The sequence below is a fragment of the Onychostruthus taczanowskii genome, unplaced genomic scaffold (genome assembly GCF_017590055.1).
Source record: "Onychostruthus taczanowskii isolate IOZ18803 unplaced genomic scaffold, ASM1759005v1 scaffold15, whole genome shotgun sequence".
Classification (NCBI taxonomy): Eukaryota; Metazoa; Chordata; class Aves; order Passeriformes; family Passeridae; genus Onychostruthus; species Onychostruthus taczanowskii.
In genome coordinates, this window is record NW_024498685.1 from 9,935,606 (window position 1) to 9,951,917 (window position 16,312).

At 41.9% G+C, this 16,312-nt stretch overlaps 1 protein-coding gene across 6 annotated transcripts in view; it reads left to right on the forward strand.

Moving 5' to 3' along the window:
- Nucleotides 1-16,312, forward strand: part of CACNA1C (calcium voltage-gated channel subunit alpha1 C) — a 454,995-nt gene that overhangs the window by 32,376 nt on the left and 406,307 nt on the right. The window contains exon 1 of one of the 6 annotated variants that reach the window (XM_041398799.1): nt 10,122-10,699. The exons of the other annotated variants lie outside the window; for them this stretch is intronic. Within the exon in view, the coding sequence (XP_041254733.1) occupies nt 10,651-10,699 (49 nt within the window). The 5' untranslated portion in view covers nt 10,122-10,650. Of the gene's footprint in view, nt 1-10,121; nt 10,700-16,312 lie in introns of those variants that run through there. 6 annotated transcript variants of the gene reach the window in all.

Here is a 16,312-nt window from a genome sequence, read left to right on the forward strand (position 1 = left end):
GTAAAGGCAATTGACCTACATCGGTATAATTCTTGTGTGAAATCTTGTCAGATTCAACAGCTTCTCTAGAAACAGTTTTGATCTTAGTGAATACATATGTTTAGTTCCCCAGGAAAGTATGTGGATTTCCCTTGCACTGGGGAGCATCTGTGGGTTCTGCTTGTTATTCGTCAGCAGAATATTTTAAAAATAAATGAAGACAATTAAACCTTGTGTTCTTCATATGTGAAAGTTCAGGCATGATGTAGCTTTCAATGAATTATTAGACTTGACCACCAGCTCACTTCCATTTTCACAATAATACCATCTGCCATTCTTTCATAGTGTGCTTGTTCCTCTATCTTTGTAACTCTCTTGATGACTACATTGTTTTGATATGCTAGGCCAGTTAAGCTGCAAAAATCTAGTTTAAAAATAGCTGTATGATTTTAAAATGATTTTTAAAAACTGGAGGAGCTCAGAAGAAAAAATTGTTTATATATGGTTATAGATCTATTTTTGTAGTTCTATTTCTGGTAAACTGAAGCTGATACACCAGCACAAAAAGGAAGATTTATGTAAGTATAGATATGGAGTCATTTCAGGCTGTGGTCAGGATCATCTTACTGGCATGTCTTTGGGTCACTGGGCCAAGCAGGGTTTGTTTAGGTTTTGTTGGGCATTTTTCATTCTTGTTTTTTTTTTCCTTTTTCCCCCCTCTCCATAGCATTCTTCTTCTGTCAACCTATTTTATTCTGAGAGCAGAATTTCCTCCCTAGTTTCTTCCTTCTTCAGCTAATTGATGTCTTTTGCTTGTAGACATCCGCTGGGCTGCAAAAACAGCAGTACAGTAGTGTAGAGCTAAATACAGATATTTAAAATGTGAAATCTGTCAGTCCATCCCTAGGGCACAAGTCTTTGCCTGTTCATGTTAGAACAGCAGACACATGCCTTATTAAATCAGGTGCTCTTTGTGCAGCCCGTGTTCTGTGTATTTTCTCTGCTCTGCTGTTGTGCTCATGCTGATAAGAGCTCCTTCCCCAGGCTGCAGTGGAACCAGCAGCCCCTGTTGTGCATGGCAGCAATTGCCACAAACATCATGGATTCAAATGGGAGAGAAATGGAATCAGAAGGATGTGAAGGTCCCATATTTTTTACATATTTTCTACATTCTCAGAATCTACCAGCCTGGAAATTTCAGGCTACGCTTCTCCTTTGAGACTGCCAGGCAGCACTGACCAGTAGAAAGGTCAGAATGTGGATATCTCCATTTCCCTGCCTCTCTCCAAAGTTCAAGCTGTGTTTCTTCAGGAGATGGCAGCAGATGATACAATAATTGTAAAAGTCAGACTCTTGTGACTGAAGAGGAAAGATGTCCAACAGTTACTCTGTTAAGTAACAAAATGATCAAGCCTTTTGCATTGCAATTATACAGAGGGAACTGAGTAAGATTTTGAACCTTTTGTGTTCCTTTGAGATAAGAGAAGAACCCTTCAGACTAAAGAAAGATGGTCCATTGCCTGACAGCTCACATTGTGAAAAAAAAGTTTTCATATCAAGTTGGATCATGCCGTGTTTTATTTTATGAGCACTCATGCCTGTTTGCAAAGAGCATGGCTTTGTTTTGCTCTGGAAGTCTAGAAGAAGAAACTGAAGAACTGGATAGAGATTTCTTCAGGGATTTAGTTGTTAAGGAGCCAGGTCTGAAATGTTCATCTTGCTTTCACTCATCCAGTCTTCTTCTGATGTCACAAGACTCACACTGTCTAAGGGAAACACAGGTAAATGAGATATAGAGGACATCTGAAAAGGCAATCAGGGACCAAAGTGGGAAATGGAGCTTCTTCTGTTCTCTTTACAGTTTGGTTCTTGTGTAACATTGGGTCAGGCATTTATTTGGTTTTTACCAATATCAAAGATTTCCTATGAAAAGTATCATTATATTTTATCAGGATCAAGACCACAGTTCTTTACAACTCCTGGGATTTTTTTTTTCTGATTTAAGAAAATGGTGCAAAAAAGCTGAGGAGAATGGGACAGGAAAAAGGAAAATGTCAAAGAATGAAATGATGCAATTACATGAGCTTGCTATATGTGTAATTGGAGCTTTCCATTCTCTTTTTATTTTATTTGTTTTTGTTTATTCATATTAAAAATCATTAGTTTATCTTCCCATAGTGTAAAGCAAATATCAAATAAAGACTAAAAAATTCCACTGTGCTTTAAAAGAGGGTGAGTTATGAATGAAAGTTGAAGCAGTCTGGGCCAGTGATGTAACCTATTCTGAAACCTTCCTGTGTTCCCAGCACTGTAAAACTATTTCTATTTGAAGTTCAGGCAGAATAGATAATTCTCTATTTCTCTCTTACTCTCCCTTAAATCAAAGAGGATATTAAACCTGATCTGGAAAACTTGTTTCTGGTGATACTTTACTTTCAGATAAAACTGCCTCTTCTTTCTCTTCTTTCTCTTCTTTCTCACTTTGTTTCCTTCTTTCCTTCCTTCTCCTCTTCTTGTGTGTGTTAGGAGCTTAGCTTGATCATTCATGGTCTCCTGGAGTTCTGGAGATGCAACTCTTATAAACTAGTGTACACAATGATGGCATTATAAGATAACTGAACTCTTAACCATTTCTGTTAAGGAAATATAAATAATTCCTTCAGAACATGTGGAACCAGTGAGTAAAGATTTTAAAGTTGTTTATTGTTTTATTTTGCTTGTCTGCATGTTTAGGCAAAGATGGGAGAATTAAAAGTGGATGCATAAACAAATTGTTCTGATTGTGTGTTGGAGGGGTAGTTTAAATAACAGTATAACTTTTTTTCTCAGCTTCTAAAGTTTCAGATTTTTTTTTGAGAAACTGCGAACATAATGAACATTTCTGATACTATGTCAATTCAGAACTACTACCTTACTGTATCATCCTCCAAATCAAATCATGTTCTTGACTTTGCTGCCTGTCACTTCACCTATTTTTCTGCTTCTGCTCCACCAAGGTTCCACTGCAGCTGAGGAAGCTTTGGAGAGCACACTTTCAGGCAGCCACCCATTACATATTGCTACAAGTATTTGGAATCCTGAGGAAGAGCACACATTGGAGAGCACACATTTGGAGGGCACACATTCAGGCAGCCACCCATTACATATTGCTACAAGTATTTGGAATTATTTTCAGCAGTCTTGGAGTTCACAGTGACAGCCACACAACCATTTTTAAATTAAAGCTATTTGAATAACTGTTGTGTGCAAGCCCAGAACTGCAACAGAAGCAGATTTAATTTATACACTGTTCAGGAGCCTTTTCAGGATATCTTGAATGTCTCTTCAGCAAAAAGCACCTCTAAACACTTTGTTTCACACTTCCAGAACTTCTGTAACAATTTAAAGTCCCGCTGAATGAGTATTTAGGATGTCCTAGCAGAGGGATTATTCAAGGTGGCACCTTAATGAAATATACATTTTTAACACTGATGATGTAACCAATTCAATTAGGGTTTGTGTAGCATTTGCTTTTGGTGTTTTGACTTTTTTTTTTTTTTTTTTTTTGAAATAAAGAGAGCTCTTTTGAGCAGTCTATTGAAAGTAATTTTGTTTTAAAGAGCAGTTTGCAAAAAATCAAACACAATGTTTAGGTGGTGCTGAGATAACTCTGGTTTGTCTATAGTCTGTACCCATACAATTCTGGAAATGGGGTTGAAATCAAGAATTTATTCATATGGAAGTTGTTTCTAACTTAGTGCCCATTTTGAATTGATCACAAAATCCTTATTCAACTAAATACAATTACCAATCATCTTAACAGGAGGCAATAGGAGAACTGCAAGTTGTGGGACAGATTTTAAGATCACACAAAATAAAGTTGCTGCAGTTGAAATAGAGGTTGATTATTGGGTGAGTTGTGTTTTTCTTCATTTTGGAGAGAAATAACTGGGGGGGAAAGCCAGAAGAACACCACAAAGATGGCATTATAAGCACATTATATACACTTACTTAGCAGTGTAGCCCTTCAGTATAGAAAGAGTCATTGTTGAAGATGGAATGTTGACATTGTATATCAGGCCAACATCACGGTAACTGAGTATTTTAACAAATTAATCTAATCATCTTCCTTGCAGCTGATCTGTAAGATGATGTATTTTTAGACTATTTTATCTCATTAGTGATTATTGCAAATCCTCCAGAATCTGTCAGAACTCCAAATTGCTGGCTTCCTTGAGTTTGTCAATAATTTTCTGTGTTGACAAAGCATATTTAAAAGTTTTGAATCTTTACATTCCGAAAGACAATGAAGGATCTTGGTCTTACAGCCCACCCCAACATAAATTTGTTTCTCTTTTTTGAACTCAGTTTATGAATTTTATACTTGGAATTGTTTTTCCTAGCTAAATATGTTTTTCTGCATTGCCTTCTTATTTTCATTTTGTGTAGTTTTCATTGTTTGCTAATTAGGTCCACTGAGGTTTCTAAATGTCAGCATTATGTAGTTCTTCTAGTCACTGTCAGGTCTTCCTCAGCAACTTGCAAACATTTATTCTTTGAAGAATCCCTCCCTCCAAAACAGTCTATTTGTGCTTGCCCTAAATACAAAATTCTGGGTGGTTCTTAGTTAAGAACAAGATACAAACTCCATATTCTTGAGTGTTTTCTAGAACTGTGATGGATGATTACAATGGTAGTAAGCTCTCAATTTTTGTTGTGTAAGCTGTGGCAAGTATCTAATATACAATCAAGAGTTTGCATGACTATTTTCACCAGTGTAGGCTGATTGGATTAAAATCTCATTTTTCATTGTACATGTCCTTATAGACTTTATAAGTTCATGTCTTTTTTAACTGGTGATTTTAGACTAGTACTAACAGCACAATTTGCTTTTTTTTCTCTCTCCCCTTTTTTTTTTTTAATTGGCAGAAGCTAATTAAACAATGCTGAGTTTAAATCTCTTTGTGTCAGTATGTAACCAACCTAGATAGACTCAATTATTTCTTATTTAAAATAAACACAGTACAACACTTTTTGTTAAGTTTGGGTCTTTCCCTTAAACTGTTTGGCAGAGACATCAAATTTTTCCACACAAAAAATTTGTATTTAAATTCTGCAGAGGTGATAAACCTTCCTCCTGGCCAGGTATCCATGATGATGATGGAATAATGAAAACTGCTAAATGTTCTTTTCAAGTCTGATAAGCATAGCTGCATTTATGTTTTAACTTGGGACAGATGCCTATTTTGTTTTTTAGAGTGTTCAAACAGTTGTTTGCTCTTATACCTTAAAATTGTGCATGGATTCATGCAATGCTGCACAGTAATCAGACATCAACCACCTGCTTACAGGGCTAAATGGTGACTTCTTCCATTCTATAGCTGGAATTAAAAAAAAGCACTTCTGCCACCACCCAGTGAATCTCAGATCACAGCTGATATAGCCAGTGAGATTTGAATAAAATCACACTTTCAGACATCCAGGTCATTCTCTAGAGGCTTCTGCAATCTAGAAAACCAAAACCTCTTTGAAGACCATCAATTTCATCTACTTCTTTCTCTTCTGTGTCTAATGACCATTTATTTTACTTACTAGCTACTTTCCTTCTCAGCAATCAATTATGTCTTTCTTTCCTTTTTTCTCCCTTAGATCTAACATTTTCTGTCATTTACCAATACTAGGCCTTATTATGCTTATTGGGCCATACAACTATCTTGATAATCTTATCACTTCCCTTCTGACTTTTTGTAGTTGCTTGACAACATTTAAATGCAAATATAAAAGCTAATGACTGAAATTTCAAGGTCAAGTAACCACTTCTTTTAATTTGAATGTGAAAAATACAGCTAAATTTCCCAACTTTGAAAATCGATCTTTTTCACTGTATAAAATTTCAAAAGCTCCTGTGTGTATGTAGCTGTTCCAGATTTCAATAAATGAAATCACCTAGAAACCCTGATCATCAGTCTTCTGCTTCCCATCCATCCCAGTCTTCTCTATCTTGAGAAAGTCTCCTGTGTTCTAGCTAGCTGATAATTTTGAAATGTCTGCAGTTTACTGACCACACTTTGAATAGCTTTAAGTAGGATTATCAATTGCTTTAATTTCAATTAAAATTAAGCAACCAAGAAAAGTCAAATAAAAAACATTTTGCAAATCTGTATTCATAGGTCCAAAAAGGTATTTTTTTCATTATCAAATAAGAAGTGTGGGTGATGATGCAGTTTCAAAAGAATCAAAAATAACTGGGAGAACAATTCTTGCCACAGCAGTCCTGAAATATGAGAAAAATGTATTATCATCAATATTTCATTAAAAAAAAATTTACATTGTAGTCATGCAATACCAGCAAATACCCAATACTGGTATTTTACTGTGTGTGGACCAACAATGCAGTCTTGTCAGAAATGACAGGAGTTTTTAGGAGCATCATGTTGTTCATGCACAGTGATTCTTTAGTGTGCTCAGGCTGTTGCTTTAGGCTGGAATGGTAATTTATTTAAAATAATATCCCATAGTCTTCAGTGCAAGAAAGTGGAGATTCTTATGGGAAGCCTTTTCTGTTTGTTGGCAGAGGTACAAAACCTAAAATTTGTGGGGAAAAAATACCTTTCAGCAAAGTAATACAGAGCTCTGGCACCAATTCTCTGAGCTGGCCCTGGAAGGAATTGCATTTGTATTGTGAACATTAGTACCATTTCTGGGATAAAATGCATTTCTTTTCCACTTTTGAATAATTTACCCTTTTCTTTTAGAGTGGAAGGCATTACTGCCAAAATAGTGCGAGCATAATCTACTGCAATTAGACAGCCTATGCAGTAGGGCCAGTGGAAACCCTACATCATTTTAGAACTTCTGAGACTGCTCAAAAGAGCCTTACAAATAATAAGTTATAAAAATAGTCCAGTGCAGAGTTTTTGCACTCTCTGCTCTGCCTTCATCCCCTTGCTTTCTAGCTCCATTTGCTCCATACAGCATGACAGTAATTTCTCTTTGGAAGCGGGGAAATGTTCTCCTGCACAACCTCTTCAGGTGATTTCTGTTCTGAAGATGGATGCAGGTCCTATACTGGATTTTGAAGTTGTTGTGCTTATACTCTTTATAAGGCTGGATAACAGGGAAGAGCTGCTATATTGTACACAGAACAAAACATTCCTGGCTCGAAAAATGGACTTGCATGTTCACAGTATGTACTCTGCAAGTCATTTTTTGACACTTCACAACTTTAAATAGCAGTTTTTCAGGAATCTCAGACTTGGTGCTTTATATGGCCCTCATCACAATCATTCTCAGAGCAACTGGAGAGCAAATATTCTTCTTGTAACATTGCATGGGTTAGAACATTTGTATCTCCAACTTAGAGAGGCCTAAGGCTGAATATACATTGGATGACTTGTCCAGTCTATCACCATGGGCTTAGGGGAAGTCCACAAGCACTGATGAGGCCAGTGTGAGATAGATACCCTTGTGTCTGGTCTTTTCCTTGTCCATCTCACCTCCAAATCTTCTGGCTGCCATATCAGGCAGGGACTAAGAACTTTTGAATTTGTTTTGTATTGAAATAATAAAACTTTCATAATTTTCTTTAAAGCTCATCTCTCACTTGTATACTCCTCTTCGGGTGTGTCTGTGGGGATTGAACTCTGAAGAAGGCTGATTTTCCTAGTTTCTATGAAGCTTAACACCTCAAGTTCTTACCTGATGGAATCCATATTAAATGTGCATTTCAGTAATCACATTAAGAAAAAATCTTACAAGCATTTTTACTTCAAATGCCACCTCTTTACCAAGCCTGTTTTCATGGGCTGCATCTTCTTTGCGTACTTGGACAATGCAAATACTTTAGGGGAAGGTGTGGTGTTCACTCTTATCCCAACTGATTCTTTAACAGGATCTTTCCATGTTAATCCTACAATCAGTTTGTTTCCACTTGTCTGTATAGGAAATTATTTTATTAGAATTGCTGAGTAAGGAAACCTCAAGTTATAGTAGAATTTTATTTATGCTGGAGAAATTAATGCCAGCTAATAGTGTTGTTTCTTGTTCTATTTTTCTTTGGTATTTGATTTTTTGGTAATTGGCCCAACTTGTGTCCTACTGTGGGAGCTTGGCAGAGAGAGAGGGATAAAGAACGGAGGGAAAGATTTGTAGGTGTCAGAGACAGCTTGTGTATGTGCCTGCATACATATGTGAGCTGGCATACAGCAGGGCTATGTGGATTTTAACTGTTTAAATAATACTGTACATTAATCCTCAGCTAGCTGAGGATGTGACCCAAGAAATGCAAAAGAAACATTTACAGGTGCTCCAGCAGTCTTTGATTTCTGGGCAGGGGTGATCAGCAGGAGCTTACTTCCCAAGATACCTTGTCCATGCAAGGGTGAATCATGCAAGGCTCAGTTGACTCATGGGTGGAAAAAATGGAGTTAGCACAACTCAAAATGGCAAGGATTTGTGGTCACAAGAGAAAAACAAAATGTACATTTACAAAACAAATGTAGGCAGGGAAGTATCTTCTGTTCAGTCCTTTTTATAATGGTGAAGGGAGGACGTTTTTAAGAAAAGGAAACTTGAACTGGAAATGAAAGCCAATATATTGCCATTCTACCTCTAGCTAAGATCTTGCCTGATCTGGTAAATTAAATGGGTAAGTGCATGTGACATTATTAGAGAAAAACTAGGCAAGAGAGGACAGAGTATTTTAATTGCTCAGAGGAGCTCTTCCTCCTGAGTCAGAAATAAAGCTGTGCCTCTACATGCTGTCAATGGCAATATGGTGTCGGTTAATTACCCTTTGAATAGCATCTAATGCAGAAGTTGTGATGATCACTGGTTATTAGAAACCAAAATGACCTTTATTTGGGACAAGTGATTTGGCTGCATCCAGTTTTTGGTGAGTGCTTGACATCTATTCTAGTTTTTCTTGTAGTTCCAAATGGATGTATTGTGTGGTGGGGTTTTTTTTTGGGTTTCTTTCCATGAATCTGTTAGCTGGTGGTGCTTTCTATAATATTTTGAGTTCCAGCTGAAAGACAGCTCAATTAAAGTGGAGAGGAGAAAGCCTCATGAGGAGATGGATATTTGATACTGAAAGGCATCTGTAGAGAAGGCACTAAGTTTGTTCAAACGTATTTCTTTTATAAGGGTATTACAAATTGTAAATACTCCTTTTTTTCTAGTTAAAATGGAAAACCACTTGAAAGGAAATAACCACGGTGTTTTAAGCTCCACAAATAGTATTGCATGCTTGTGATGTTAGGTGGATACTGGGTTATGGTGAGAATCTACAGCCCTGGGTTTGCACCTAGGGCACGGTATTCCAGGCGTTCATCTCCGTGCATGTCAGAGTGGTTCAGTTCTTTGGGCTGTGGCAGTTTCTGCAGTGGTTCTGAGGAGTGTTGTAGGACTCTGCATCTCTTGTTTAACATGGCAGCTCGGAGAGTCCAGATAGGTTTAACACGTACTGCATTCAGTTCGCATTTCATTTTAAAGGAGTCGTTTTCGCTCTCTGCGGAGGCTTCAATTATAGAGGGCCAAATGACAGGCATAATTAAGGCAAGTGGTGGGATACCAGCGGAGCACTTCGGCGTTTCCACCAAGGATTTTGCAAATCCTAGCTTGATTAATCTGTTTAAACATCTGTGCATCCTCTCGTCCGTGCAGCTCACCCCTGGGTATCTCCCCCTTCCGCTGCCTGCCTGCCGTGCCCGTGTCTGCCCGCCCGCGGGGGCTCCGGCGGAGCCGCAGCCCCGCTCCGCCGCCTCGCTCGGCGCTCGCACACCACGCGGGCGGCTTCGTGCTCCTTGAAATGCAGCTCACACTCGCGTTCCGTAGTGGAACCGCAGGGCAGAGCCCGCGCTGTTGAGAGAGCGGACCGGAGCGGGGCCGCTGCCGGTGCCGCTGCCCGGCCCCTGCCCCGGCCCGGCCCCCGCCGCTCCCCTCTCCGTCCCCCGCTCCCCCAGGCAGCAGCCGGCTCCAGCTCGCCTCCTTGACGTCATGTCTGTGGCGAGGCTTCAGCAGGCGCAGTGGAGGCAGGCAGCGTGTTAAACTTTCAGATCAAGTCCGGCGTCTCCCAACGCCGTGCGCGGGGAGCTGCGTGCAGCCGCCGCAGCTGGAACATCTGGAAGCGTTCAGTGTGTCTGTCTGTCGGCGAGAGGGAGAGAGCGGGGAGCGAGCGCGCTGAGGGAGGGGAGGGAGTAAGGGGCTGGGACTGTGCTCTCTTCCTCTGCAGAAACAGCTCCCTGCCAACACAACGCGCTCAGAATGGCTTTGAAGAGGAGGAGCAGCAGCGTTTGAACATCTCCCCCCCCATTTTTTTTTTTTTTCCTCGTCCTCCTGTTGTTAATCTTATAGTTGGTGGATTTTAAAAAGACATTTAACCCTCAGAGGTTTGTCCTGGATGCTTTTGCTTTTTTTCCTTTTCCCCCCACCCCTCCTCTCGTTTCCCCCCTTCCTGTTCTTTTTTATGGTTTAACAGCCAGAGGTGCTGTGCTAAATTCTTGGAAGGGGCCCGGATGTACTGAGGATGCATTGCAATTTCACTAAAGGAGGCAGTAGTGGAAAGGATCAGTTTTTGGTGTTTGATGCAATAATGGGAATCAGGTAATAATAAAAGGCGAAATTCTGCAGCTCCATTCTTCCTTGAATTTTACCAAGCCGATTTTCGGAGGGATTATTCTGGACTCGTTTTAAATGGTCAATGAAAACAAGAGGATGTACATTCCAGAAGAAAACCATCAAGGTAAGCCTGAGATTTACCTCCGAGGACCTAGCAACCGTTCCCTCCCCTGCCCTTTGTCCCTTATCTCCCGGCTCGGCTCAGCCGCCGCCACAGGCAGAGGACAGCCTTTGACACCGGCTTCCATTCGGAGCACACAGCTCCCCTCGGCCGGGAGTGCTCCGGGGAGACCCCCGCAGCCCCTCACAGAACCGCTGCTTCTTAGGAGAGCCCGGGCAAAGAAAAGTTGCTTTAAGTCGCCGTCGTCGCCTTCTCAGGCGAAGGGGCGAGGGGGGGCGGCCGGCGAGGGGGCTGCGCGCCGGGGCCGGGGGCTCGGGGGAGCCGCGGAGCGGCCGCTCCTCCGTGTCAAACGAGGATTAACTCGCAGGGCTTCCAGAATTAGGGGATCTTTCCCAATTAACGTCCTCCCGGTCCCCCTAACCTCCATCTGGGTACGGCTTCCCAAGGCACCGGGAGAGGAGCCCTTCCCTTCTCTTACGCTATTTCCAATCTCTCACACGAAAGGGGAGGGGAAGGCAGAATTATCTGTTTACACACATGTGCACCATACATGCGCTCATGCTGGGAGAACGAGGGACACCGGGGGTGCCTGTATTAAAATGAAAGTTGGGTTTTACTCGGGGCAGTGATTTCTCGCCGAGCTCCTCGCGGGATCGCCTGCATCATGGATACCAACCCGTGCTGTTGCTCCTCGGCATTAGCAAATGTCCCCCGCTATTCCCTGTAGTAAAACTTTGTTTGTCCAAACTCCAGAAGCCTTCCCCCGCCCCCGCCCAACCCCGATGTGCCGTTCCTGAAGTTATTTTTATCCCGTTACCTGCATGGTGTCACCCCCTCCCCTCCGCTCCCTTCCCTTCCCAATCCAGCCCTGGCTTCACACACACGTCGGTGTTGCAGAGCAGGCAGAGCCATTTCCTCCCCTCGGCGAGGGAAGAGCAGCGCTCCTCCGGGAGCAGCCGCCGGGGTGTCTCTCTCCCCACGGCAGAACCCCCGGCCAACTTCTCCCTCATCGCCCCCGCCTGGTCCTCGGGGCAGCCCCTTCCCTCCTTCGGCCGGCCACAACTTCCCTGCTGGCAAACGTGCCCCCGGCATCCAGCACCTGCTCCGGGGGCGAGCGTGCCCCGCCGAGCCCCCAGGTAGCGCCGAGCCCGTGGAGGTGCAGCTGGGGAGGGGCAGCAGCGCTGTGGCAGCCCTCAGTGGTGGAAGGCTAGCGGGGTTTAGAGATAACACCACCCTCCTTGCGATTAAATGCAGATTAAAAAGAATAAAACCAGCCAGCACCCCCACCCCTAAACCACTCCATCGAAATGAGGTGGGAGGGGAAAGGAAGCAGCCCCTGATCCGGAGTGCTTCTTCCAAGTGGGAGCGAGTCTGCAGCACATGCATTCAGCAGGCATAATTGGGCTGCTCTTCCTGGTCCAGCGCTGATAAAGTGGATGAAGGGCTCAGCCTCCATAGCAATATGCCAACGCTATGGCAACCTAAATCCAGCTCCCTCCTTATCAGCTGCAGTGATTATATAATTGGAGGAACAGTTTTGCATCTGTCTCTTGATGCGGATTGTCATTACTCCCAGGTGAAAGAGCAACTTCTAAAGCAAATAGAAAATCAGCCAGGTGGAAGAGAGTTCTGTTCCCTGAGAGTGCTCAGGTTGCCACTTATTTACAATCTATTTTTATTTTATGCAAACAGCACCTGAAAGGTTAAATTGATCAGTAGTCAAGAAAACCTGGTGGTGAGGAGATGGGAGCAAACCAATCACAAGGTGGAATGGAGCCATTAAAGCAGCCACAGATTGCCAGTTGCAAGGTAGTGATAGGAGGGGGGTAGAAGATGAAGCCAGGACTGGGATCCTGGTCTGCTCCTTGCTTCTGACATGCAAGACTGATTCAGATGAGTCCTTGCTGTTGCATCCTGCACAGTTGCTGGCAGCAAGGTGAATGTTCCAGGTACTTGGTGGTGCAAGGCAAATTTTGATGTCTGTTCTTGGGATGTGACTGATGTGAGCAGGCCTCTGCTAGCAGCTGCTGCCTGCACAGGTCTGATGTCAGCCAGGCCCTTGCCAGCCCACCTGAGCTCGCTCTCAGCTACCTGGGCAGCAGGGGAGCTGCTCCAACAGGGCTTACTCAAGGTAAATAAACAAAAAAAAAGTATAGAGAGGCCATTAGTTAGATTGTGAGGGCTGTGTGGAACAGGAATTGTATTTGAAAGGGCTTTGTTGGCTTTTTAACTGCCAGTTTGGGTAGGTTTGTAGTAATACTTGTTTTACATTTCTGAATGTGACTAGGTATCCTGAAAATCTTTGGCCTTAAAGTAAGAATTTCCTTGTTTTTTTGGATGCTAAACCTGCTGTGCTTTCATGACAGTCTCCTATTGTACAAAGGCAAGTAAATTGTATGTTATTTGTTGATGCTGAGACACAATGTTCATTTTTTGCTACACAATGGAGTATATTTTTTTAATAGTTATTATCCATTGATACAGCTTATGTTTGTCTAGAAAATGACAAAACCCCACCCAAGAAGCGCCAGCAAAAGCTCCCAAAACTAACTACATCACATCTAACGCACACGTGGGACTGCGTGGAATCCTAGACGGGCATCTCTAGTGCATTCCCTCTTAACGCTGTTGAAAACTTGCTCTCCTGAAAGAAAATAGAAAATGGGTTTGCAAAGCCACGTGTTGCAGCCCCTGCAGGGAGGGAGCGAGCGGACCGAGCCCGCCTGGCTCGGGGCGGCCGGCGCCGCTCGCTGCGGTGTGTGCCGGCCAGGTGCGGCCGGAAAGGAGCCTGAGGAGGCGGTTTTGCTGTGGTTTTGCTGTGGTTTTGCTGCGGTTATCAGCCCCGGGGAGGGGAGGGGAGCGGGGTCCCGCTGCCTCTCCCGGAAGGTGGCACTGCAGGGCCGCGGAGCCCGGCGGCGCTGCCGGGGCTCGGCGGGCGGCGCTGCCCGGGATGCTGCGGCCAGCCCGGCTCTCCGGATGGAGACATCGGTGCCTATCCCGGAATAAAATTCATTAGGATTGAAGAGCCCCTGGTAGGTCATTTATTCCGTGCAGTAACGATCCTCTGAGTGAAAAGCCATTTCTGCTACCGTGTCTGAACTACCCTGCCTTCAATTTCAGATAATGCCTTTGGGCTTTGTCCTTATTGCATATTTTGAACAGATTTCTACCTGCTGCTTGTAGAAAGAGAACCCCCTCAGGTATTTGTCGACCATAATTAGGTCTTCTTGCAACCTCCTTTCCTAACCTGCACATACCCTGTTCTTGAAATGTTTCCCTGTAAGACACTCTTTCCATAGTCCTTGTATCTCCTGTATCTGTTAAATTAAGAACTAATTAGTATACCCTTTATTTCTCGGAAGCCTATTGATAGCGAGAGGGTCAAGTCACCAGCATAGTCCCTAATGCATTTTCTGACCTGAAATGAGGGTCAAACCCACAAATATTCCTCTTAACTTTGCAGGTATAAGTAGAGATGATTGTGTACACTTCACAGCTGATTTCAGTTGAAGAGTTGAAATCTGTCTCATGCTGTGCTACACAACAAAACCATTGGCTATAGGCATTAGAATTTATTGGGTGTTTGCTTTAATTTTCTGCTTTATTTTCAGAATATCAGTTTTGTTTCCTGTTTGTTTTGGGGCAATGCTTTCACATGTAGGAGAAACCATGCTCTTTCCATGGTGACAAAGTGACCATATTAGCAAACTTAGTAGTAATTTTTGAGTATTTGCTCTTGTGTTCTTGTTTTATTGTAAGGCTTGGTCAGAGTAGGCATTAGTCATGGGGCATAAAGAATACCTCTATGTGGTCTGAAACACCATATCTGCAGGATTTTTGTAGAAAAAGAGTCTGAATGATTGTTTAAAGATGAATTCCAACCTCCCCTGATTTAACAATAAACATTTGTATTTATGAGGTATTATCTTCTGCCTCAAAGTACTTGGAACTTTTGGTTGATGTGAAGCAATTAATTCAATATAATATGAGATAGCAATGTAATATAAAATATTTAACATAATGTTAAGTAACAGTACTTAAACATTCTGCATAAGACAGTGCACTGCATTTATTTGTGAAAGTTGCCAGTAGAGCCTTCAGAAAGTTATTTAAGTGCTTTCAAGCATTTCCTGTCCTTAAAAGGAGTATTTAAGTGTCCTGCAAAAGGCATGGAATTTAAAGTATATACTTTTGAAAGGTTTTCTTTGAAATCATCTTCAGTCACAGAGACCAGCTTTGGTTAGGTCATCATCAGTGTTCCTGCTGAGTGGATCTTCCTGAAGTTTGCAGTGCTGTCCTGAGCCCTTACCTGGTGTGCTCTGTGCAGCCAAGGCACCTTTATGAGCCCCCTCTTGCTTGCATCTCTAATGTCTTTTTTTGGGGTTACATCTGAGCAATTCACTATAGCAGACGTGACACAGCCTTGCCATGTGGGATTAATTTATCCCACTGAGATATTTACTTTAAATTCTTTGTCTTTTTGTTTTGTTTCCTCAAAACGCTTCAGAGAACATGTTCTCTAACTGCAGCATTGCCATATGTACTCGGTTTTGGCTTACTTTCTTTCAGTTTTGTGGAAAATGGTTCTACATCCGTGCTTAAAATAGGGTTTACCTGAAGGGCAGCCACTCTTAAATTTACTTCTTGTGTGCGTGTGAATTGTCATTGTGGCCATCAACTTGCTGGGACGTGTCTTGTTTAACCCTTTCTGGGAAATAATGAAAGAACAGAGTCATTCAAGTTCAGCAACAGCAAATAAGAGCTCCTCTGAGCAAGTATTCTGTAATTTATTGACAATCAACCAGCATAACAGATGTGACTGCGTGCAGTAAAAGTCTCAAGAGCTCCTCTGAGCAAGTGTTCTCTAAATTTATTGACAATCAACCAGCATAACAGATGTGACTGCGTGCAGTAAAAGTCTCTCTTAAATTATTGAACGCAACAAATCAGATCAACACCAAAGAAAGCTTTTACCAGTGGCAGACATATGCTTTACAAAACATAATGTTATTAAATGGTTCAATTGCCTATTTTTTTTTTTTAAGAGTGTATACAAACCCAGTATATTTTTTGTCAATCATTTATCTGAAACACTGGTTTTATTTAGTTAGTGGGGATGATAGGAATTTGAAAGCAAGTGTATTCATTAAAATGTTTATTACTGGACTTCAGCATCATTAATTTTAAAAAGAGAAAATGCTGTTAAGGGTTCAGACATGTTTGTGGCCACTGAACTCTCTCCTTTTTCTGATAGTTCCTCTATTACCTAACATAAAATTGGCATTTCTTCTTAGTAATATTAACAATGAAGTTTAAAAAATATTACCATTTTTAGAAACTTTCTGTTTTATTGGAGTAAAAGCATCACTGTGCATTTAAACTATGCTAAGTTTTCTTCTTTTTTCCTCAGTTTTTCTTTTTTTTTCTTTCTTTTTTTTTTTTTTTCCTAATGAGAGAGGAAGTGCCAGTCAGTCTTCAGTGCAGAGAGGGCAGTGGTGGGCTTGAGAGCAGGAGTGCCTTCAGGTGGTGGAAGTGTCCTGTTGAGGTCTCTGGTATCCAGCAGAAAGGTTTTTATGATCACAGAGGCAACTGTTGCTATTGCAGGGTTGTTGTGCA